Genomic DNA, 25,983 nt, shown 5'->3' with positions numbered 1-25,983 from the left:
AAAGGGTAGCAACAGAAAGATTTTGGTGAAGCTGGTTTTCCTCCAATTTGAGTCCTTCCAGTAACACTATTTCCTCCCAAGAATCCCTTCGTTTACTTTGTCCTTCATTCAGTACCTTTGTATCTCCTCCCTAGTGGGCAGGTGTCGTTGTGCGCTGTGCTGGGTGCTCTACTCTGCCACAGTCAAACGGTACGCCAAACCAAATTTAGGTTCAAAGTTTAACAGCAAACACATTCAACACGAGCATAGCCATGTATCTTTAGGTCAGAAAGCTTTACTACGTATAAAATAGAAAGTCATGAAAGAACGGTTTACATTAATAGATTATGCAACTATTTTGTTGAGAAATACACAAACACACACAAACTCTATACCTACATTTGTGTGTATATATATATATACACACACACACATATATATATAAAGGAAGCAAGAGGAGAAAGTGGCAATGGGATTCAAAGAATACTTGCAGATGAGACCTGATTGTGATACCAGAGCTGCAAAACTGGCAATTAGGATCAGTAATTCCTAAACAGAAGGGAAAGGTGTAGGTACTGGCACCATATCCACTTCCATGCGAGGAATAATGTTACTGTTCTTAAAACACTCATTCTTTATTTTCTCCTCCTAATCATCAAATATTTGCAAAAAATCAACTACACCATGAATTAACATAGGGTTCTTTCATTCTGCCACCACTTACTGACTTGCTCTGAGCTCTTAAATGCTGCAAAGTGCGGCCAAGTCACAAGACATAATGCATTCAGTTATCCAGGAAAACCCCACAACTACATGCAGGCAGGCTGAGGGATATGGGTGTCTTGTATGACCATTTCAGCCCAGTTAAGTGACTTCAAATAAGCATCTCCCAACTGACTAATCAACAGATCTGCATTACTAGAAAGCATCTATGCTGCATAGGCACTAAGGTAAGTATGTCAATGGCCAGACTAGAATTATCATTCTATCTGAATGAAATCTGAGCTCACAGGTTGGTTTTTTTTTTTTTGCTCAGGGCCGAGTTTTACTCTACAGAACCTATTTCTAAAAGTAAGAACTACCCTTGTTGCAGGTATCATCTCTACAACAAGAAGGATCAATTTGCTCAGGTGGACATAGTCACACTTTACTGGGTCTTCACTCTAGTGTATTTCAGAAATGCTGAACAGTGAAAATGATTATCTCCTCTAAGACATGATCTTCAGAAGTGAGAAATGCTACTAAGAAGAGTTATGGCAAAACTGCGCAGCACTTCAAAAGACAGAGCTGACAACAGCTTTGGAGATAAACAGTCATACAGCAGCATGACATGTAGTTCAAACTACATGCGATGTTTGTAGTTTGTCCTATTTCTGCAGTCCTGCCTTCCTCATTTTTCTTATGAAACCAAAAATCCCCATTTTCCCCAAGTTTAAACTCCAGAAACTGAGAAACTTAATTTCATTTGAAGCCTCTGTCCTGCCCATGAAATCTGCTTCAGGAGTTCAATTGCTGTCCTTTCTATACAAGTTCATATTAATATATACTGCACTACAGTGGTACTTTGTACTACAGCAGAAGTTGGTATTTACTTTTAAATAAAAACTGGAATAGTCTGGAACTCGGACTGAAACTTCCAATTATGCTTAAAATGCTACCTCAGTATTTCACACAAATATTCCTACCCAATCTTTACCAATTTCTATCCTGAAATCGCCTGAATATCTGCTTTTTAGATAAAGCATTTGGCTTCAAGTCATTAAACAATGATTTACGCTGCAACTTCTTACCTGAACCCTCTTACCTGAACACTTATTGTTTATTTTTAAATTATGTATCTTAAGTAAACAAAGCATATATAGCTTGACTAAAAACTTAGCTTGCTTAGTTGGAGTATCTTAAATTTTGTGCAGTATTTTAGCCTATTAATCGGATTATTATTCAAAAATTCAGCTCACCTTGATTACACAGAAAAGCTATAGTTACTTACACACTAACTGTGAAATATAACCAGCAACACTAAACAGACAAAAGGAGAGAAGCAGACAGAGTACATAAGGCTAATCTTTGACAAGCAACTCACCACAGATGCACCTCTGCCAGTTTGTGTACTACCAAGCCAAGGCATATTGATAGGTGTGCCAGGATTACTATGAGTATATGGAGTGGTTCCCTGAACATTTACCAGATCATCACGAGCATGTATGACTAAGAAATCATCAACCCTATAAATGAAACAACATATGTTAGATTCCAAGCAACAACATTAAATACCATGCTTTTTTACACTGATTTACACACAGTCAAGCTGTGATATTGGAAATATAGAAAGTATACCCTTTATTTTCTATTTCCACATCATCATCAACCCAGGTATAGATTTGTGTAGCTAAAATTGCAGAAACATCTAATTCTTGAATGTCGTGACTCGATGCTATTGCAATGCAGTTCCGATTTGCCTGGAAAAAAGTAACACACAAAGGCAGATACAAAAGGAACACTCAAAGAGATGCCTGTTTTGGTTGGTTGTTTTGGGTTGTTTTTTTTTTCCAATTTTCTCTGGTTATGGTACAGTTGTTCACAAAAACATACACTTAATCAATTTACAAAACCCAAATATTTACGCCTACAAATCTATGTACTTAAACTGTCTAAGCTTGACATTTCCTTTTTCAAATTTTATCTGCATCTGGGATAGCATCATACACTATTTGTATTTTATACCTCTCTCAAGCAGCTCTAGTTTCTCCTTGCTTTCCTCAGAGGATAAACAAGAAGTAACCATAATACAAACCTTGCAACCAAACTCCCCTCTTCCCCTTCTTAAGGTTAAACAGAAGAAAAGATGAATTCCTGGTTGTCTTTGACAATGAAGGAAAAATACTCCTACACGCAAGCTTAAAGAAAAAGTAGAGGCCACCCCTTCCTTCTCTCAATCTATTGCACAATAGAAAAAAGACAATTTGTAGTAGAACCATTCAATTATGAAGTGCTTTAGAGGAGGGAGCACTAGAGTTCAAAGGATCTCTCACCCATTCACAATGGGGCTACCGCCTATTAATCAGGTGGAAGTACAACACACTTAGGTCATCCTACCTCCTTTATACTCACCTTATTGACTGCAAAAGCAGTAATGATGTCAGACTCCTTATGGATTATTCTTGCCTTGCCTCCTGGGTATCCCAAATCTGTTTCTACCTGTATTTAAAGAGTAAAGTGTATTTAAATGAAAACTTCTATGCAACACTGCTTTTTACTGGAAATACAGAGACCAAACACTGGATCATATGATATTTCAGGGGTTTTTTTTCTCAATTTTATTTCTAATAAAATACGACAAATATAACCTGTAATAATTACGGTAAACCTGTTTTGTGTGTTATCATCTAAGCTTCCCACTGCCATGTTGAGATTATCACAGCAACATAGAAATCGTAATTTGTCACAAGAGTCCCAGTACTGTGTTCACTCTCAAGTGCTTCACAGGTGCTGGAAGCCAGCGAGGCTACATGCACACTTGAGGGGCACTGATAATAAAAAATTGAGTCTTGATGGTTTGTTCTTTAAAAAATTTGCTCAGTCTTTTCATGCTCTTAGCAAAGACTTTTTGCCACTAAAACTGATGAGATAATCCAGTAGAAGGTGCAGACAAGATCCTGAACAGGAAAATAAACTTGAACTTTATCAGCTTATCTACTCACCATTCTCCACAACTAAGTAAATCTGGAATCCTGCACATTCCAGTTCCACAAACTTTTTACTATCACATTTTCTGTTTGTTTGTGGTGGGGTTTTTTGTTGGGTTTTTTTTTTTTCCCCTTAATGTGATCTAATGTTGAATTTGAATCTTGTCTACCTTTTTGTATTTTAGCAATGCATTCAGGTATACACCAGCACACAACAAAATTCTAAAATGTACCAGCACTCCTGTTCAAAATTAAAGAGCTCAGAATTGCAAGTATTAAACTGATAAGATTACAGGCTCCAGTCTGTTGTAGTTACAAAATAATTTTACAGTTAAAAAAATGGCATTGTCAAGCAAATGGTGACATAAAAATTCAAACCTGAATTACAAATGTAAAATTCTGTAAAACACAAGGAATTATTCCAGAACTACCATTTCCCAGCCTCTCCACTTCAATTTCTTAAATCTCTGGTCTTCATAAGATTTAAATAAGGATATTTTAGTTGAAAAACAGTAAGATAGTGCTGTCAAAAAACTGCAAACAGTCTTCTTCAAAGTCTGAAAAAAGTCTGTAGCTGTTATACACCATAAAGTAAAATACCTTTTTTAAGATTAAAACAAAATTGATACTCCCGTGATTTTATGTATGTAAAACTGCACAAAACTGCAGTGACAAACAAGTACAGAAACATAATCTGGGCTGCATGGTGAACAAACCTGCATGAAATTAAGATAATCTTTCCCTAGTCAGTTCCAATTAACTACTTGCTAATACTGCTTTATTGCATAATTAATAACAAAAAGGTAGCCCAAGGACATTACAGGATGTTCTCATTTTTGTCTTCTCACTAGTTTTGTAAAAGAAAGCCTAAAGAATACAGTATTTGTTTGCATTTCTAGGTATAGTATTATACCTTTTTAGTCTCTCATACCGATCTTTCAAGAAAGTTGCTCTGGAGTTGTTATATGGGTTCATTTGTCACCATCTTAAAACTACGGCTCAGAGAAAAATTTCAGTGGCAAACTAGTCTCACGCTAACAAACTGCTCCAACTCCAATTAAGCACCTTCACTTACAGGGAACTGTTCTAGCCATGTCACACTGGTGAAAGGTCCTGTTTGTACTATGTTTCCACAGTACTACTGAATTTTTTCAATTGGGCAAATCTCAAACTCAGCTTTCACTTGGAAATGGATAACACATACTGTTCTTACCTGGTTGTTTAATCCAGCTTTCTAAGATACATTTAGTTTCAGATAGGCTCTATAACAAGACTATTTTAACTCAACCTCTTGCAAAAACTGAATTTTTTAGTTTATTTGCTATGTCAAAGATTTTTTTTTAAGGGAGATCAGCACCATTTCAAAAAGGAAATACTTCATAATGATGTAAGGTCTAATTAATTTGAGCATTACTACTGTGTACCTTGTTGACGATGGGCTCCTCCACCACAGAATTTTTCATGGTTTCATTGTGCTCCTCTAATGACTTCATCAAGGAAAGAACAACCACAGAACAAAGCATAAAGACATAACACACAAGGTATCAAGGAAATCCTTAATTCCTTGTTGGTTACTCCAACACAGAACAACTGAAACACAACAGCATGTTTGCACACATACATACGTATTTTAAGTAGTAACTGTAATTACCAAATTCTAAACTCTATATTCAGTACAGAAGACACTGATTTACCTATTCTGTACTGTAACAGCATCTTTTCCATCTCAAAGGTCAAATTTCTTGGAAAATAAAACCTCCACTGACATTTTATCAGTAACAAGAGGATACAAAATAAAGCCAACACACCTACGCTGTGTAAGGCTGTCACTGATCCTACTTGGAAACATTAAAACACATGTAAAATATACCAAAATAACTTTGCCTACAGCACAGTAACATGGCTGCATTAACATAGGACATGATCAGAAATGGCGCATCTTCAAAGGACAAGACAAAAGGAAAAATTTAGCTGCAGTCTGTAGTGAACACAAATACTCAAACAAGCTAATACTGTAGTTGTATTAGCTAATACTGTAGTTGTACAGGACAAAGATTAGCTTATACAGAGCTTTGCTGCCATGGCTTTACTAGTCATGAGTACTTTTTTTCTCCTGCATGTTTAATTTGTCTGGATCTGCTTTTTTCTCTTATGTTTCTGCTACTCCATAGTTTTTCTATAATACAAGTGATTCTCTTGAATTATTGGGAGTAGGTGTGACTAAGAAAGAAAAGGAGCAAATGAAGAGGAAGAAAAGAACCACAAAATTCCATTACAGAAGCACAACCTTAAAAGATTTAACTGAATCTGGAACCTGGAATCTAGCTAGACACTGGGACAAATTATCAGGGACAGAAATATTAACTGTTGCATGGTCATTTTTCTTATTAAAATTGAATCATAACATGATAGAAAAGAGTTGATAAACCCAGGATGACTATGGTAGGGACAAACTCAAACTTGTAGAACTTTGACCAGTTAGATTAAAATTTCAAAGATTAGAAACAGTAAAGTTTGCCATTCTTTTGAGGCAACTTTTATACTGATCTTAATGAGGAGGCTGACTGTAGCTAAGTGGTGTTAGTTGTCACTCTACAGTCAAAGTCTGTTTTTTTTTTTTTTCAGTGAAACAATGGAAAAAGATTTTCAATAAGAAATACTGTAGATTTAGAGTCACAGACAAGCATATTATCCACTCATGCTCTAGAAAGTAATTAAGCCAGCCAAATAACTTAAGTGAAAGCTCACAGATGGACCCATAATATTTTATATACCATACCAACCTCATTTACACATCTCTTCTTTATAAAAATGTGCTTGATAAAGGTTTCCTGGACTTCTTCCTGTTTAACCAAGAACTGCCAGAGCCTCTTCACAGATAGCGCAACATGACTGTTAGATCTACAGAATGAAGTTAAAATAAATACTTACATCATGCTTATAAGTGTAAGAGACTGCAATATCTTATATTCTAATCAAACTAGAGTCAGAAAAAATGCTGAAACAAAGCTACAGGTCTCTAAACACCGTACAAGACCTACTCAGAAGCATTCTGGTACTGTCTTCCTGACAAACCGACATGTGAGAGGTGGTGCAAAAGGAAGAAGGAAAAGCACACGTAGCATTTTCACCTTCTATCTTGGGACAAGTGAGAAATTTTTTTTTTTAAGAGATTACACAACAATAAAGTCAGTATACAGATTATTTATTAGTCCACCTCATTCCTTACAATATGGATCGCTTCTGTTTATTGCTAATGAGTGCTTCTATCACAGTGATAATGAATAACACTTCCTGCTAGGAACACATCATCAGCAGTGTAACATCTCTTGAAACAAGCATGACTTTTCAGTAACAAAATTGGAAGGATTGTAGAATCAGTTTAGACTTCAAATGTTTACGCTTATCCCTAGAAACTGTATGCTGAAACAAAACTTGTAAATACAAGTATAGCTGCTTATGGCAGACCAAAAACCATGAAACCCTGAACCGCTTTAAATTACAACTTAAAAATAATGCCAGGCAGCAGATACATGTTAAGCTGTTCCTTTTTAATCAACTCAAGCTACTAAAACTGTAAGAATTGTTAGGTATTTTACAAGAAAGAGACAGACTTTCTGTTGATTTTGCAACCACAGGTGATAGTAAGATTTAAGTGACAATTTAAGAAACTGAGCACAATTTTGTGGCTGAACATGCAATTATGTGGAGTCACAACTATGCAAATATTATAAATAGTAAATATTTCTCCTCTGATTTTAGGAAAAGATACTGGTAAGAATGTAATTTGATTCCCTCCTAAGGTGGGGTAATTATTTAATTCATTGTCACTCATCCTTAATTATCTCTCAGAGTAAATTTGTTATTCTTTATTTTATTGTCAACCATAGTTTTTCCACAGAGGCACTCAAAATCAATATGTTAAGCTTCAATAAAAAACCAACTTTAAAAATTAGAAACATTTGACTGTTTTTCATGATCTTGCTTTGAACCAGAGAGGCATGAATTCTGATGTGTACCCACAATTTCACAATGGATTAGAGCAAATCTAGAAAGTGGCATTATATAGTTATTGCAGTTATGGTCCATCACATGCACTAACAGCATCATGCTCGATGTATATTAAAGATATTATAGTCAGTGTTTATAGAAGTTAGACTCACCTGAATGGAGTGTTTGTAGGCTCAAGTAAAGTTTTATGGCGAAGCAAGGCAGGACCAGCTGCTAAGGCATCTTCAGAAGCATGAACTGAAATATAATGTTGGGGTGGACCCCCATATAACTCAAGACGTCTGAGAAGAACTTGTTCCCAGCACTGTAGTGTTTTCAAAACTGCATGGCATATGGGGGAGCTAACTGGAAGCTCTAGAAAAACAAGTAAATAATAATAGAAGACCTTCCTCCTGCATTATAACCTTGACAAAGATAATTCCACAGCTGAAGACAGAAGTGTATTTCAAATATCTCCCAAAGTAAGCTTTATTCAAAACTCAACTTGATATTTGCAAGTATAAAAAGATGAACTGCTTTGTGCTATCATTGCTAAATACAGGACAGAGTTCTCCAATGCTGATAGAAATTAAATATCATGGAACAGATCCTCCTTGAAGCTATGTCGAGGTATATGGATGACAGGCAGGTGATGAGAGAAAGTCAACATGGCTTTGCAAAGGGCAAGTTGATCCTGTATAATCTAGTGGCATTCTACAATGACTGACTGTGCTGGTAGGCAACTGATGTCCTCTACTTTTGACTTCTGTAAGGACTTTGACACGGTTCCACACAAAATCCTTACCTCTAAATTGGAGCAATATGGATTTGATGGATGGATGATTCCATGGATAAGGAATTGGTGGAATGACTGCATTCAAAGAGTTGCAGTCAATGGGTCAATGTCCAAATGGAGATCAGGAACAAGTGGTGTCCCTCAGGGGTGCGTAATGGGACTGGTACTGTTCAGTATCTTTGATAATCACACAGACAGCAGTAGTGAACACACCCTCAGCAAGTTTGCAGGTAACACCAAGATGAGTGGTGCAGTTGATTTGCTAGAGGGAAGGGATGCCATCTAGAGGGACTTTGACAGGTTTGAAGAGTGGGCCCATGTGTGAACCTCATGAAGTTCAAGAAGGACAAGTGCAAGGTCCCATACCTGGGTCAGGGCAATCACCAGTATCAATACAGACTGAGTGGCAAATGGATTGAGAGCAGCCCTGCAGAGAGGGACTTGGGGATACTGGTGGATGAAAAACTGGACATGAGCCAGCAGTGTGCACTTGCAGCTACGAAAACCAATCGCATTCTGGGCTGCATCAAAAGCAGGGTGGCCAACAAGGCAAGGGAGGTGATTTGCACCCTCTAATTCATTCTCATGAGACCCCACCTAGAGTACCATATTCAGCTCTGGGGCCCCCAGTACAAGACAGACACGGACCTATTGGGATGAGTCCAGAGGAGGGCCACAAAAAAAACAGTCACAGGAATGGAGCACCTCTCCTATGAGGACAGGCTGAGAGAGTTGGGGTTGTTCAGCCTGGAGAAGAGGAGCTCTGGGGAGACCTTATGGTGGCCTTTCAATACTTAAAGGGGACTTACAAGACAGATGGAGAAAGAATTTTTACCAAGGCCTCTAGTGACAAGAAAACAATGGTTTTTAACTAAAAGATAGTAGATTTAGATTAGAAAAGAAAGAAATTTTTTTACAATGAGAATGGTGAGACACTGGAACAGGTTGTCAGAAATTGTTGAAGCCCCATTCCTGGAGGTGTTCATGGTCAGGTCAGATGGAGCTTTGAGCAATACAATTTAGTGAAAGATGTCCTTGCCCACAACAGGGAGGTTGGACTATATAATCTTTAAAGGTCCCTTCCAACACAAACCATTCCATAATACAAGGAGTAGGAATGATGTAACTTGAATTACCGAAAAAACTATAGGATTTCCACCAGGAAATAAATAATGTAAACATTCTTTTATGACTAAGAGGCAAAGAAAAAACTAACTATGCAGAGACTTCTGTTAACTACTGAGCATTCCTGCTCACCCACTCATCTTTACCACCCACCATGTTATTTCATAACCATACCTGTATGATAAACAGTATCATAACAATTACTCCCAAATGATGGGAAAAAATAAGCATTTTTGAACTACGACGTATATATTATTCAACACAATAACCACACTTAAAATCAATAATAAGTATGAAAAGATAACTCTGCTGCTTATTACCTGAAAGATCATGTCCAGCCAAAGGGTAGAAAATCTTCAAATTGTGAAGTACCAGCTGAACCATTGCCAATCTCATCAGTGACCAACTAACAAGAAAGCACTAGTAAGTCATTTACTAATAGGAAAATTATTTTCTCACTTATTCACCGTCAGGATTTAAATTTAGAGCTTCAAATCCTCATTATAAACTGCTGAAAACTATAAACAGCATTTTAAAATATTATAGATACTTTGATTTCAGAAATCATTACACTATGTATTAATAAAATCAGTAAAGCAACTATTGTGAAAAATTAACTACTAAGTCTAGACAACACACTACCAGGAGATATCAGGTAACTGGTATATTACCTCAAAAGGCCAGAAATGCAAGTCTAGCCATTGCAGAACATCTTACATTCTAAAGAGTTACTTACCTGTATGAATTTGAATTTGAATGCTCTTGATTATGTGAATTTGATGCAAACATATCTCCTTCAGTATCTTCATCATCTTCATCACTTTCCTGACTCTCTTCTGAATCATATTCCACTCTACTTTGCAATGGAAGAAAAGGCTAAAAATTTAAACAATATTCCTTGAGTATCTTCTAGCCAACATCTAGTTTTAAGTTATCTTATAAAAAAATACATCATTATAATACTTAATGCTTTTTATTAAAAAAAAAGGAGGCATATAATCTTACTTAATTTAGTAACATTTGGAATTTGTACCTCATGAAAAGTATGCAATGCTCATCGAAACTTAAACAGCTTAGCTATTTTTACATTACTCAAAATTCTAATGTTGAAAATGAAAATACTAACGGTTTTCCAATTCTTATTTTGATTTACTTTCGTGTCAGATATATCAAACCACACATAGGACACACAAGGTTGTTATCTGTCAGAGACAAGCCAAAACCACCCTTGTATTTTCCTCTCTAGTTCTTTCAAGGGCTCAGAGGACTAAGAAACAAGAAAACCCTATCCCCTGTCTACATAGTTCAATATTTATGTTAAACCCACCATCAGTGCTCACTGTGTTACTTGCAATTTCTTTTTTGTCCTTGCTCTTAAAACACTGCTTACATGTTTATTTTGCTGATATGGCTAATATTTGATAGAGAAGTGTGCCATACAGCACCACACAATTGTGCAACCTTCTATAAAGAAAGATCTGCCACAGCAATCTTGACAGAAGGCAATGTAATTTGATTTCTAGCAAGTATACACATTCATTTCACCAATTTGAAACAGATTATAAAAAACTTCTCACATTTCCTTGTTCATCTAAATAGCTGATCCATTCTACTCTGCAACTGTAAAAACCACCATTTTTCCTTCATACCATTATCTGAAAACAAATTAATTTCATAACAACAGATTTTAAGAAAGTTGTTTCAAAAATACCTATAGGCAGTGTTTTAGAAAAAGCTAAATATGAGTAATAAAACAGGCAGCTATCACACATCTAAATCAATACCTAGAATAAAGACTAAGAAGAAAAAAAAAAACCCAAAACATTCCAGAAGTGATAGAAGATATTTAACTGTCATAATAGTAAAAAAATTACCTTTGCAATGAAATAATCCCAGATACTAAGCTCAGGAGGAATAAATCTTTCTTTGTAAGATGGAGATTCTTGGTCTACCAATGGCAATGTAGGCAACTGAGAACTCTCTTTTGGAGAGGTTTTTGACGAAAGCCTGTAATGTTTTTGCTGCTTCTCTCCATTGTCTACAGAGGAAGAAAATACAGTATGGTGCTTTAAATTGTCTGCTCCACCTCCCTACTGCTTTTAATAAAGGCATTTATAACAGTAAAAATCTTCCTCATTACAAGTTTTCAGAATTTTATCTTAACAGCTCTGTAGCAAATAAGCATGGAGAATGTTAATCCTCAAATATGCAAAACTAATACATAACTAGAACTCCGGAAGCAGGGAACCCCCAGCACAAATATAGAATTGTAGAGTACAACCATAACTGCATTAGACACTTTCTTCCTACAAAGATGACAAATATTATCACTCAAACAACAATACTGCAAAACCAAATTACTTAAGATATGCATAATCAAGCTTATTAAAGACAAGTGAAGAGTCTTGTCTTTCAGAATATATAATGCAAATATCTAAGCTTGCCATTCCTACTCCAAGTTTTAACTCCATGTCTCCTTCCAGAGGAGGTCTGGACTTTTTTCTAAATAGAACAATTCTGATAAATCCGTATGTTCTGACAGTATATTTCTCCAGCAAATATAAAAGATCCCATTTTAACTAACACAATCCGATATATATCTTATCAAATAGGGAAGGACTAATTATTTGTAGTAATACTCTAACTCTTGGAGTTGAGGGGTCCCCTCACTTCCCCCAACATCGGCTTTTTCCAGAATAGGCAGTGTCTACGAGAAATTTATTTGAATTACATTCTTGATGTTTACCGTACTCAAGGAAACAGCTTATCCAAGCTATCAGAAATTTCTTAATGCAGGTACATCACAAGCGAATGAAGGAGCAAGCCTCATTTCAGATCCCTTACTTTCTTGCTAATTGAGAAGTATCAATAAATATGGAAAAAGTAATGGCTTAAAGAGGATCACATAACTATCTGATAACCTGAAACCATTCCAGTTCTTGGTAGGTGAATTGTATTCCAATACAGCCTTTCTGTTAGTAAAGGAGGAATGACATCAATTGTCACTGTCCCTGAGCACTAAGTTTGTGTTCTGGCTCTCCAGAACACTTTTGAAGGGGAAGGAATGAGAGAGAAAGGGAATCAATCAATCCACCACAGACAAAACGGACTCAGATCTGCTTGCTACTTGATACTTGGAGATTAGATATCCCTGTCAGAGTTCAAGCATCAACATGTTGGGCCAGCCTGGTTGCAAGGATGAGCTAATATGAACATCACAAATACAAATGGGTGCTTTATTGTTTTCACTTTCCTTATTCCCTTCTGCTACCAAGGGCTCACAAAACTAAATTCCATTGCAGCTTCTGAAATTACTTTCTCCTGTTAATAATGCTGGGGATGGCACAAAACGGGATGGCATCCCTATGCATGCTGGAGTGAACTACTAAGAAGTCTTGCCTATACCCTTATTTTTTAGTTTACATGTTTTATCCACAGGACACTGCTGAGTCTTGATAGATGCTTGAAAGACTATTTCCTTCAAAACTCTTATGGCTACTGCAATCACTTGAAAACAGAAGGTCTAACACTCTGGATGAAAGAAAAACAGCACTCATTTAAGAACAGTTATACTCCACATAAGATTTACATGTTCATAAAACAAACTAAGCCAACTAAACCCTGAGGGAGGTAAGATTTAAGTTGATTTAAAAAAAAGCTTTTTTTTTATACAAGTATGATTTTTTTCTTTTTAATTTTTCTTCAACTAGGCTAATTCTCTGTATTCACAATGGCTGATGGAATTTTTTCATGATTTCTGGCCATTTTTGGACCAGAAAAACACCCACATGTTTTTCCAAGGATCTTGAAAAGCATCTTTGACCACATACAAATGTGACCATTACCCCTACAAGCTGCTGAACTATAAAATAATTTATATATAGAATCTAATAAAAGCTGAAGACAACATCTCATCTTTCATCTTGAAACTGGGATATTTTAACAGTCTATGTTGCACTACTATACTGCATCATAACTTTTTTCCTGTTAGGGATATTATTTGAAATTCACTTACCTGTACTAAAAAGCCACAAATATAATAGCTGCAGTACAATGTACTTTCATTTCATTACTTAAAGCTCATCAGCTAAGAAAGAGCATGCACATGCATCACTCTGAATTTTTAGCAATTGCTTAGAAAAAAAAAAAATTCACTAGGCATGAAATAAGGAGCATGTGTTGCATGACACAGAAATAAGCAAGTATACGCTTGCACGTTGTTTCTCTAAGCAATCAGGTTGTTCAAAAAGCAAACGCTTTACAGTACTTTTTTTTCCCATTCTATTGGATCATTCTTTGTATTTTTAGGAATACTGCAGGCTAGCCACTGGAAAAAAACTCAATATTTAAGGCAAATGAAAGTACAACCATGTAAGTGGTTTGAAATTCATACTACTACTACTACGCCATATTTTTTTATTTTTTCATTCTAAAAATCTTTAAATTAAATTCATTAAAAATCTGACTTTGTCATTTGGGATTTCAGATCGCCAATTATACTCAGCTTCAAATTTCTCATATTCATAGTTAAAATTCTTCTACTTTTTTTTTTGTTTTCATTCAAAACATTCATCTTTGGTCCCATTTTACTTATAAGACAAATGTGGTATTTATGTTATTTTCCAGGAATATTGGAGTATTTCAGACAAGAAAAATACTTCTATTTCTGCCAAGATCTAACACATGCAATGATATTCAAAAGACCTGTTGCCCACATCACCTCCCTTCCACCTTCCCAGGAAGAGTTAAAGGCAGATCTCTTAATTTCTAAAAAAACTAAAATGCAAGTCAGAGTTACTGTGTTTTATCAAAGACTGTATGTAGGTACGAAGCATCAACACCCCAACATACTATGAAAAATGAAAGTCTTAATTAAGAGATGTAAAATTATGAAGTTGTCTTCTTACAAAAGTATCATCCTTGGCTGCAGGCATCAACAAATACCAGCACTGCTGAAGTCCAGAACAGAGTGGAATGACAGATACATGACAAAGAAATACTGATTTTGAATCACACCTAGAATCATTTTAGTAAGTATAAAGCCCTGCAGAGTTTTCTGTAATTCTTTGGGAAGCTATGAAGGCCAAGTAGAACAGCAGCCTGGTGAAAGTCTGCACTGCTGGACATTTCTACATCAAATCTAAAAAGAATTTGCATTTTTCAAGGTTACAAATCCTGAAGTTTTCAACATAATATTCTGCTTACTCATGGGCAATAACTTGTGTGGTCATTAATTTAATGAATTAGCACTCAACAGTAGCAACTGCAATTAAGTTCCATAAGCTGCAGTTTCATTACTACATGTACACAAGACTGTACATTTTTTGTTGCATTTATGCACTATTTAATGAGTAGTGATTCACTAAAAAGCTCAAAGCAAGTATATATTAAACTCTCAGATGCTTCTGAAGACACTGTATACATTGTGGGCATTTCAATAAACAGTGAATGGAAACCTCTCAAAAAAATTAGATAAGCACAATGAAATACTTGGTGGCACACACAGACTTTGTTGACATTTCCTGTTCTGATCATCTAAGGCTGCTTCTACTGAGCCAAAATAATTCCATCATTCACAGTGCAAGCACTTCAAGTCAAACTTATGTTTTAATGGCTGACAACCAAGAATAAGACAGTAGTGAGAAGACAAAGACTTTAATACAGAATAGAAAGGCCACCCAAGTAATGAAGTAATCAGTACTCCAAAGTACAATAAGAAAACAAGCCCAACATCAGTCTCTAATTCTGAGCTGGAATTAAAGGCAATTATTCTCACACTGACATCAAAGTTTCCATACCAACAATATTCCAGGGAATTGTGCATTAAAAAGGAGCAGTTTGACATGGCTGTTGTAGGTCCTTACACAAGCTGGAAGGCTTTAAAACTTGAGGAATCTGTATCCTTTTATCTGTTCTGAGATTAAGTCACTCCTGGTGATAAAGTCTAAAAATGAAGACTTTTTACAGTTGTTTCTGATTTGCTGGTGAAACTGAGCAGCAGATATATTGCAATGTTGGATCTAGACTAAAGCAGAAAGTTTCTAGTCCAAAGCACTACTGATGCAAGTCAGAGTTTTTGTTGTTTTGGTTTAGATTCTGGATGAAACCTACCTCAAAGTAGGTACAGCAAGCAGATAAATGCAAGAGTTCTAAGAGTTTGTTTTTTCTTTAAATTGCCCAAGAAAAACTTGGCCAAACACTAAATTCATCTTCTGCTTAAATGCTCTGTTACTCTAAGTCATAGGTTTATAAAAACTGTAATGGCAGACTGTAGCTGGTCTTGAATAACGGTTTGTGGAGATCAAGTGAAAGCTACAAATTAATTCAGAGTATCTAACAAAAGAAATAGATGCATAAGACTGACAGCAGGACTACACATCCTATGGATAAATTTTATGTGCACATCCTCATTACCAAGGCATCTGTTTCTGAAAACCCCAGGCCTGTTAGGCAAAACTCATCACAGTAAGAGCTGACAGTTTATTGTTTCTCCCTACCAAAGTACAACTATGGCAGTACTCAGAAATAATATTTGTGTTAAAGCTTTTTTAATTGCTTGGAAAGTTAGGACAATCAGCAGAGGAAAATACTTGACTAGTAAGAAGAGTTATTTATCAGATTTCTAATTTTCTACATCTGAAACCCAAAATGACAACTTTAAGTCCATAAAGTATACTTGTAATACACTCAATTTTTGGAAGGAGTTTTGCATTTAATTTACTCTTGTAGCATGGAATAATCAAATATATGAAATGAAATTATGGATTCTAACCATAAAAACAAAATTCAAAGTTTTCCTTAAGAACCCTCTGGATTACAGAGTACTTACCATCTCTATATAGACTTAAGTTACAAAACAGTTTTCTAAGGCAGTTTTGATGAGAAACTATATGGTGAATATGATTCTGAAAAGATCTACTACAATCAACAATAGGGTTATTTTTCAGATGCTAATTGCCTCTCTCATTTTTAAGACATGATGTAAATTTTCAAATGCTAACCCAGTTTATCAAAATCATTTGCTGCAACTGCAAAAACAAGAAACAAGTGTAACATGCCAGGCAGCTCTAAAAAGCATGCAAACTGCTACCTTTGTCTGATCTTTACAGTGAAAGAGGCAATGAACCAATAGTTTTTCATACAAACTAATTCCTAACAGAGGTCAGGATTTTACAAGACTACCAGCAACTATTTTTTGGCTCCTGTTTTTTTGTTTTCTGTAAAAAAGAGCATATTTATGTAAGAGAAATTTTATATCCAAAGTTGTTATATGCTCAAGTCAACTAAAGCAAAGAGCACAAAGGGAAATCACGTAACTTTGTTGGCCAGCATTGTACGTAGTACTATAATCTCGTAAAACAAGTTTGAAACTTTGACATCCACGTTCGGATAAAGTCCTAAAGGATGGGTGGGGGGAGCGGTGGACAAGCAAGGAGGAGAAGACATGCAGGACATACAATGTTATTATATTAAAATTTCTAGTGTTAAGAATTTTTGGCCTTTGATCTCCATTTGAGAGTGAAAACATTTCACAAATATCTAAAAATAAACTTAAGAGAAAAAAGTCTGGTTATGCATAACAAAATGAGAAGCTATACAAAATCAAAATCGTATTATGGAAGAACGTGTCATAGTTGACTGGAACAAGCATTCCGGTCACTTCTCAGTGTTCATTTCTGGATGTCAGAAGAAAAAATAAAACATGACAGTAAAGACACAAAAATATAGCTGATTTTAATGTGAATCATCTGCTTCGCTGGGGGTCTATTTTTCTCCCTTTTTATTTTTTTTTAAAGTGACAGAGAACAATGTTTCTCTCAAATTCTTTCCCAAAAACTTGCTCTAGGTGAACACACATTAAAAACAAATAATAGATCCACAAAGCCCTAGAATTACATAGGTTGGAAGGGACCTGGTGCAACCCCTAGCTCAGAACAGGACTGACTTAGGTGATGGCCCAGTTTGTTCAAGTTTTGAATAACTCCAAAAGATGGAGACTCTACAACCCCTCTAGGCCCCTTTTCTAGTGTTCAATTATCCCTACAAATTTGTATTTAGAAAGGCCCCTTCTTCCCTTAAATTTTCACTTTCAGCTTCTCGATTCTTCCAGCAACTGCTTTACTAATTCTATGATCAGACAGCCAACATTAATTTTTAAGAAAAAATGTGTAGTAGAAATTTAGTATACATTTCAGAATACATTTCCATGTAAAAACAATTATTTTAAAACAGTAGTAGCAGAAGCATTAAGATGCCTCAGTAGACAGTTACCAACACTTAAGAAACTTAGAATTGCCAGAAGCCAGTTGTGCCTTCCTACAATTCTGATATGGCAAATGTATTTACTTTAACAAAACGATGAGAAATATTTATTCAATACTACAGAGAAAAATGATCAGATTTAGATAAAGAACTCACTTTTGATTAGAGATCTCTACTCTGAAAATACTTTTCTATATGTCTGACAAAGTCTGTATTTAAACAGACTACATTTTCAGTTTTCTTTAAATGCAAAGTAAGACATTTTTATATGTAACATACAAATAATATCAATAATAACAGCAAAAATTATATAGTTACATTTTTATATATATACTAGGATGTGATGTACCAAAAAGCATTACAGAATTCATTCTGGACCTCAGGATAAATTATAATCATCTGAATTCAAAACTTGAGGGTTGTTCACTTTCCTAAAGGGTTCTCACACTATCAAAATTGAGTATCAAGACATCTTTTCTTTGCAATGTCTAGAATGAACACTTAGAAATCCACATGCATAATAATGCTTATATTCAAACAGCAAAACAAGCAGCTCTCCAAAGATATGAAACACTTCTGATCCTTTCAAACCATGGTCAAAGTCATTTCGTATTTAATATCAATTCCAAATTAAGTGTAGCAAGAATACAACAGCAGTGCCCATTTTCTTTTTTTTAAAGGCCCAATTGAACTGCTTTTTAAATTTCTTTAAATTTTTATGTCATGGCTTGTAAACAGAAGTTTTTCTGTCTTTCTACATATGCAAAAAAATCACACATAGCAAACTGCATGTAGAGGCCTAGTACTAAATCTAGTATCTTGCCTGAAGATTTGGTAGGACTATGAGTACTGAAGGCAGTAAGGGATTTCGAAAACCCCACGCATTCCATGGAGAACACTACTACCTGATGTGGGCTAGGCATTGGGAAGTGCCTACCTGCCAAAGAAAGAAAACATACTATATTTGTAAAATGGGAATATATTCCTGTTATGACAGAACTGGAAAGCTTTAAAATTAACATTAAAAACTAGGCTGTAATAGTACTGAAAATTTTCTCTTTAAGATGAACTTAACCCCCCTCACGCTACAGCAGTTGTGCTACTTGGAAACTTTATTTCAGTAACATTCACTTCTGCTTCCTACTCTATTTTACAGAATATCTATGCCAATAATTTTAGATCCTTGTTTTTCTTTGCACATCTAAAACCATATTGAATTCTTACCCAACACAAACTATTTAAAGCAATTACTCTTAAGCTTTCAGCAGTCACATAATTTTCTTAAAAAACCTAAACAAACAAAAACCAAAAACCAGAACACAAATATAAGTAAAACAATAGAACTAACCAGTTTTTGTCTTCATTTGAAGTTGTCCTCTGCTGGCCATATGAGCTCCTCCTCCAAAGATGGCAGACCACATTTTGCTGTTAAGTGGATGAGCCATAATTCTATACAACTCACTGCTAGAATGTGTTGCTAGGCCATGGATGAACAGACTCAGATAGACTGCAGTTAGAATTTCACAAAGTAAAACTGTGAGACCTGGCTGGGCTTCCTCACCAGCAGAATTCAGGAGACGTATTAGAGCTGTTATTCCTGTTTGTAAAAAAAAAAAAAACAACCATATATCTGTGTGTATGTATTTTGGATTATTACGGGTATTTGACTGGCAACCTATGTAATTTAGTACCTTCTAGTGTAGAAAAATTCTACCCTTTAGAGGAAATGGAATGCCAGGAGAAAGTGGCATGCTATTTATTTTTAATAGTTTATTATAGCTTTTCAGCTTCACGTTTTGGACTAACAGTTAAAGAAATAAATAGCACCTTTTCAAGAATACAAGGAAGAAAAATATCACAAAAAAGCACTCAAATTTTGAGATATTTCTTAAAAAAACCCACAAAACAAGCCACTGGCAGCTTTAATTCAACTCCCTGATACTGAAACTCTATAATACAAAATTTAGTTACATTACTTACAAGAATCTTTCTTCGCCCCTCCATGTCTCAAGCTCTCTTTTCTGGCTCCTCAATTCTCTCCGCAAAGGGTTAGCTCTTTACTCTCTACTTTTAATCCAGTGCCTCACAGTATACTCAATACATAGCATCCAAATCTTATACTTAAAATATTATTTCTGCTCATTGAATTTCCTGTGGTGCACGTTTCACCAGTTAGGTTTATAACTACACTAAGTTGAAATGCTATATTCTCACTTTACAGTGGTAAACCCAAGCAAAATTCATGGGCATCAACCTGAACTATGCATTGTCTGCCAAATGTTCTTTCACCCAAATATTAAACATCTTGTACTATTTTTAAGCTCCCATAAAAAGTTGTAGAGTTTCAGATGTGGCTCCAACTGTGTCACTTCATGCACGTACGTTAAAACACAAATAGCAGCAGCCAAAGAATTCTGCTTTGTGTCATACTCTCCCATTTGCACACAAAGCATGTGAAGCTGTTAAAAAAGAGAAATCTTTTTTAACATTTAAAAGTGTGATGTTACCTATAAGCACAACTGCTAATAGTCCCTTGTCTCATTCATTAGAAATTTAACTCTGCAACTAATGAAATAAGAAGAAAACAGATGACAAACTGATTTATCTCTAAAATCTGTAGATTCAATGACAGAATGTTTTGTGGAAAAGAAAAAACACTATAGCATCAAACACAGACTGCTTAAGTTTCTCCAAAAGATTTTAATTTTTAGTGTGAAATTTTCTTATTGAAAAAACAAATGCCATAAATTAAAAGCATATTTCTTGGTTACGCTTATATTAAAGTTAGTGTTGTAAACTGAAGCTCAGACAGACATCTGTTACATAGCTTACACTCCCTGTAATGTGACCAGTGTAGCTTCATTTGCATAAATCCCAGCACACGTTAAGAACTACCTGAAGTCCTACGTGGGTTTTAGAGCTACAGAAAATCATAATTCATTATGAACTTCTCATTGTCAATAGTTTCGAGTTAGTTCAAAAGTTGTACATACGCTACAATCACTCTGAGATGGAGCACAAACTAAGATAACCTTTCAGGTCCTTTTCAAAAGTAGAATAATGGTGAGACTTATCTGTTGCGTGCAGGGGGAGCAAGCAGAGCACAGGACAACACCCTATTTTCTATTTACTTGCCCTTTTCTATGGCCCCCACTAACATTTTTTAGCAAGAGAAAGCAATAAAAAACAACTCTACTTAGTGAATAACCAGAATTACTAGCTTAGAGCTTTTGAAAAATGAAGATAAAATTTTATTATGACAATTTATTTTAACCACATAGCTGTTACAAATACTACTAGAAAGTCCAGAGCTACATGCACTTACAATGGACCCAGACAATTAAGTTTTCCTTAAGAGGAAAAAAAAAACAAAACCAAATCAACTGTAGATACCTGGCCACTGAGCAGGTGATGTATTGGGAGTCACTGTTTCTTCTAAGCTTGCTGTTCTTAGAGAATGGCGCTGAGTTAATAGCACTGTCTGATACACTGTTCCAGTGAACTGATTTGCTTGAAATGAGCTGTGAAACAGAAAAGTGGGATGTCATATTTATAAAAAAAAAAAGTTTAAAACTACTCAAGCAATAGTCCTTTCTAGATGTAGGCAAGCGTGAGCACTGCCTTCTCATGCACTATTATACCATCTCTCCATGAGATGGTGTGTTGACCATTCTCTAAAAATGACTTTTCATAGACCTTTACCTGTAGCTGTGGCCATCACAAAGACATTGGTAGATGCAAGCAGAAAGCGATGCTGCTAAGGTATGCATTACATATATCTGTAAGACAAAGTTTTACAGAACATATTACACTCAAGACAAACAGTGGCAAGTATCATAGCCTTTCACGCATACACATTTGTAACAGTGGCACAAGCACTGGATATGGAAAGTATAAGCACTTATGGCAAAAATCACTTACAAAGCCACCTTCTCTTCAGAATTCATTTCTGATAAACCAATTCACTGTGCAATGAAAGGGAAGAGGAACTGCTCCCTCACCAACTCATGATCACAGATCAGTTCTAGCTGCAAAGCTTTCAATTAAGAAACAGCAACATAAACCTCTGTACAAGTCATAAGTGGTTATACCCTAAGACAGTAGCAATAAGCTGGCTCAGAATACAAAGTCTTTGCTTCAGAATGAATGTTATAATGCATCTTAGTTTTTGACCAATTCTTGTGCAGCTGAGACACACACATAGTTTACTCAGTATCACACTGATCACTATTTTTATCATAGCTGATACTTTTCTTAACATACCACAAAACACGTGCAAAGAGCTAGAGAATCTGTTGATCAAAACGATTCAGTTAAAAAAATGAGTTTATTATACTTATTTGTCTGTTCCCTCTGAAATGAAGCACAGACAAGTAACTGAGCAGTCTCTTGAGTGTTCTCTAGAAATTTGTAGTAGAAGTAAATATGACTTATGACCTAGCACATACAAAACTTCAGGAAAGATTTAACCTAACACTTTAAGTTTCCAGTCCCCAGTTAAATACAGAAGAAATCTTACAGAAACATAACAGCAAATTGGACAATGACAACAACAAATGCAAACAGCTGTAAAAAAATACACACCTTGTTGTTCTGAGCATCTGGATGAGGTGGCGAATCAAGGTTTATTATGGCATGCAATATATCGTGAGTTAAGTTACCAAGATGTAACAACGGATTAGCCACCACTGTTTTGGCACTAGCTGTGCAAGCAAATAGGAGAGGTATGGAGCTTTGCTCTGGTAGAGGGCTGGAAGGTATCTGGATTGACTGTTCCTAAAACCAAGCAAGAAACACACTAAGTGATAGTACAGCTTCTGAAAGGGAACAGAAGAACTTTTAGAATAGGGGAAGGGGATTCTAAGCAACAAAATAACCATAACCTACAGAAAACATAACATGTTAAAAAAAGTGTTACATTTATTATAGGTGCACACTATAATAGAAAAACTTCAAAAATAATACAACACACATTCAAAAACTACAAACAAACCTAAAGCAGAGAACACACAAACTAAGCTCTCCCACATACCTGCTGAGATTCCTGCAACAGCAGAATTAATTCCATTCTGACAGATGCTAAGCCTCCACCATGAGAGCCATGAAGTATACAGTAACTAAGGAACATTCTTAAGAGAGACTGGTATTTCAGAAGCCACTGACGTCTTTTCTGAAAGTCTTCTTTCTGTAGCATATCTTTTTGCTGGTCAGCTAAGTCTTCAGTGTTTTCATGTAATGTAGCTTCCTCTGGCACACTAATTCCTGACTTTATCTCTTCAACATTATAATCACAGGTCTTTTGAAGAGCTATCACTTCTCTTTCAAGCCACTGATAAAGCTGATACCTCAACTTCCCACCATCTACCTCATAACCAGTGGACAGCGTACGAAGCTCTACAGTAAGAATTTTCAGGCATGCTCTAAACTTCAGCTGTGCTGAAATTATATCTTCTGATGGACTTAGAATATCTTTTTCATCAACTACACTAAAAGATTCTGTGTAGCTAGAACTTGTTTCATATAATTTTTCAGTTTTCTTCAGAGGTCTTAGCTCTTTCATTACCAGGGAAGAATCTTCACTCTCATCAGTTTCACTGTCTGACTGTAGTTTCAAGTGTTCATCTTGGAATGTCACACTTGGTTGGCTCCAGTCAAAGGAAAAAGTTGAACTTGAATGTTTTCCCGATGAACAATCTGAAGATGAACCCAGACCATTCAGTACTGGCTGTGACCAATCGATACTGGAAGATTGGTCCTTTGTTTCCAGCTCTTTAACTGGAGAAGATGGTGAGAAATCTTTACTAGTATCCATTAAACTAGGGGACCTACTGAACGACTTTGACCTCTTGACAACTTTGGGCATCTTTGATAACACTTCTAAGGCTAGCATAGGACAACCAGCTTTTAGATGAGCATATGCAGTGGTGAAAAACAGCCGTCTTTCGCCTAGGTTGATTTTGTCAGCTAAGCCATTTTCTACTGTTAGGCAAATGCGAGTGGAAGATGTATCAGAAGAGCCAAAATGACGTCTCAACAGGAGAGGATGTGTTCTTAAGTAGTTATAGAAGTTAAACACTGCAGGGTTACAACTTGATGAGGCGTCTCCTTCACCTGAAAAGATACTGCATCATGAGGAAAAGCTACCATTCTGTATGAAGTAATCCATCTGCAAAGTTCTAAGTTTATCACAAGGCTATTAAGTCTGAATATTCATTTTATTATTTACTTTGTTGCACCCTCCTTTACACTTTTATCATTTGAATATCTTGGGAGGGAGGACATTACCAAACCTAACCACTACTAAAGAGAAGCTTGGGTGGGAGAACAAGACATTAAATTAAAACAGCTGCCATTTCTTTTCCTTGAAGTCAGGCCAGTTCTACTGCAGTGAAACAAGACCACACTCCTGTTCAATTTAGATTTCTGAAGTGTCCATCACTAAACAACAATAAGATGTTACACCTTACTAAAGAGTTTTACTTTTAAAAGTCTCTTCTTTTTGAAGTTTAGATTAGTATTTTTTATTTTGTATACCTTTTAACAACTATGCAACTTAAATAAAACCAGGAAATCCATGACATTTATATATATTGATATCAACATTACATACAAATACATGAATTACACAAAAGTGCAGCACCAACTCAGTCTATTTTCATGTCCAAAAGTAACAACATGAAAAACCCTGAAAAGATGACCATCAGCACAGGAAAATTCAAACAGCTTTCAAAGAGTCCAGTTTAGCAGAGATAGACCCTTACTGTTCCCTCTATCAGGGGTTATGGCACAACTAAATACAAATAGGAAAGTACATGAAAGAGCACTTTTTAAGTAGCAAAATAAAGCAAATCACCACAAACAAGTTGCAGAACCAATAAAAGAATTAGTAACATTTTAAAATTATTTTACACAGGAGGATGTGACCAAGATGGAAACAAATTAACGTTATATCCCTTATTTGCTCAAAATTATCCTGAGGAATGTAACTTCTTCGGAAATCTGTTTTTAAAATTAATTATTCAACTCTGGGGACAAATGAAGACTGAAATCCCCGCCAAGTTTCTCTCAGTTGCCAGAACTGAAACTAGCTAGCATGCTAACTACTAGGGACTTGAAATAATTTCCTTAAGAACGTTAACTTTAGGTAATAATACAACTTATTCTTAGAAGGCCTAGAAAGCTAGCAAGTGAACAGGGAAAAGAATCACTTTAGAAGACTTACATGGTATTTCAGGCACCACGTGGGCCTCCTTGTATCATAGAAAATATCAAAATCTTTCCAATGACAGTTTGTCATTGTGGTCAACCATTCTTCCCAAAGACTAAAAGCAACAAAACACCATGTCTTCCAGACTCTGCTATGTAACTGCAATCAGAATTTTTTTCCTAGGTTGTGATGGAGTCAAATTAACTAAGGAAGTTAATTTTTCCCTTTATCTTTAAGCTGCTGCTGGGAAAACAGCCACATAACTGCAGAATATTTGTCACTATCCTGATATTCACATAATTAAAGGATAAATTAAGTATCCTTTCATGGGATACAGGTTAGTAACACCACAGTCACCACATTTACTATAAAAACCACATACATTGCTACAGCAAGCTATTTATTAGTAACAGTGAGCAACTGTGCAGTACCCGGTCTTGTTCAGACTACACTTTAAGAAAACTACTACTTAAATGAACAAAAAGTTAAAACCAGCCTAACAGGCAAAATACTCAAATTCTTACCTCCATCTTCAACAGAATGTTTAATCAAAGTGTCAAGAGCCTTGCTATAATCTTCCAAAATCCAGTAAGCTATACTTCGCAGAAAAGGGTCACAGTGCATGTTTCCTGAGCTCTCTTTTCCAGGAAATACACTTCCCAAAATTCTCTTCTGTAGTATAGACTTATAAGTACTAGATACTTCAAACTCCGACTCATAAAGTCTTGATATTACAAGAGCCAATTGAATGTCATTCAGTTTTTCAAGGCAGACCTAATTGAAAATAAATTATTCACAGGACCAAACATTATAAATCTGGTTAAAATTATCACAAGACAGGAAGTGACATGAATCTGTTCAGATTGAGACAAGTAGGTCTACCAATTCCATTAAAAAAATAGCAGGAACTATGCAGAAGAGCTGTGGCCAAGTATTAC

At 35.7% G+C, this 25,983-nt stretch overlaps 1 protein-coding gene across 5 annotated transcripts in view; it reads right to left on the bottom strand.

Moving 5' to 3' along the window:
- The window catches only part of DMXL1 (Dmx like 1), an 82,145-nt gene that overhangs the window by 11,207 nt on the left and 44,955 nt on the right, over window positions 1–25,983 (bottom strand). For 3 of the 5 annotated variants that reach the window (XM_075741005.1, XM_075741009.1, XM_075741008.1), the window contains 15 exons: window positions 25,570–25,819; window positions 22,871–23,949; window positions 22,423–22,614; window positions 21,541–21,617; window positions 21,232–21,359; window positions 19,187–19,435; window positions 11,451–11,614; window positions 10,313–10,452; window positions 9,897–9,982; window positions 7,829–8,030; window positions 6,449–6,566; window positions 5,090–5,152; window positions 3,091–3,177; window positions 2,317–2,438; window positions 2,063–2,204 (listed from right to left, as the gene is read on the bottom strand). In XM_075741005.1, coding sequence (XP_075597120.1) covers window positions 2,063–2,204; window positions 2,317–2,438; window positions 3,091–3,177; window positions 5,090–5,152; window positions 6,449–6,566; window positions 7,829–8,030; window positions 9,897–9,982; window positions 10,313–10,452; window positions 11,451–11,614; window positions 19,187–19,435; window positions 21,232–21,359; window positions 21,541–21,617; window positions 22,423–22,614; window positions 22,871–23,949; window positions 25,570–25,819 — 3,099 coding nt within the window. Of the gene's footprint in view, window positions 1–2,062; window positions 2,205–2,316; window positions 2,439–3,090; window positions 3,178–5,089; window positions 5,153–6,448; window positions 6,567–7,828; window positions 8,031–9,896; window positions 9,983–10,312; window positions 10,453–11,450; window positions 11,615–18,661; window positions 18,776–19,186; window positions 19,436–21,231; window positions 21,360–21,540; window positions 21,618–22,422; window positions 22,615–22,870; window positions 23,950–25,569; window positions 25,820–25,983 lie in introns of all 5 variants that reach the window. The other 2 variants (XM_075741010.1, XM_075741007.1) reach the window with 2 other exon arrangements.

This window comes from Balearica regulorum, chromosome Z, assembly GCF_011004875.1.
Source record: "Balearica regulorum gibbericeps isolate bBalReg1 chromosome Z, bBalReg1.pri, whole genome shotgun sequence".
Classification (NCBI taxonomy): Eukaryota; Metazoa; Chordata; class Aves; order Gruiformes; family Gruidae; genus Balearica; species Balearica regulorum.
The sequence above is the reverse complement of the archived record's forward strand: the minus strand, read 5'-3'. Positions and strand labels throughout refer to the sequence as shown.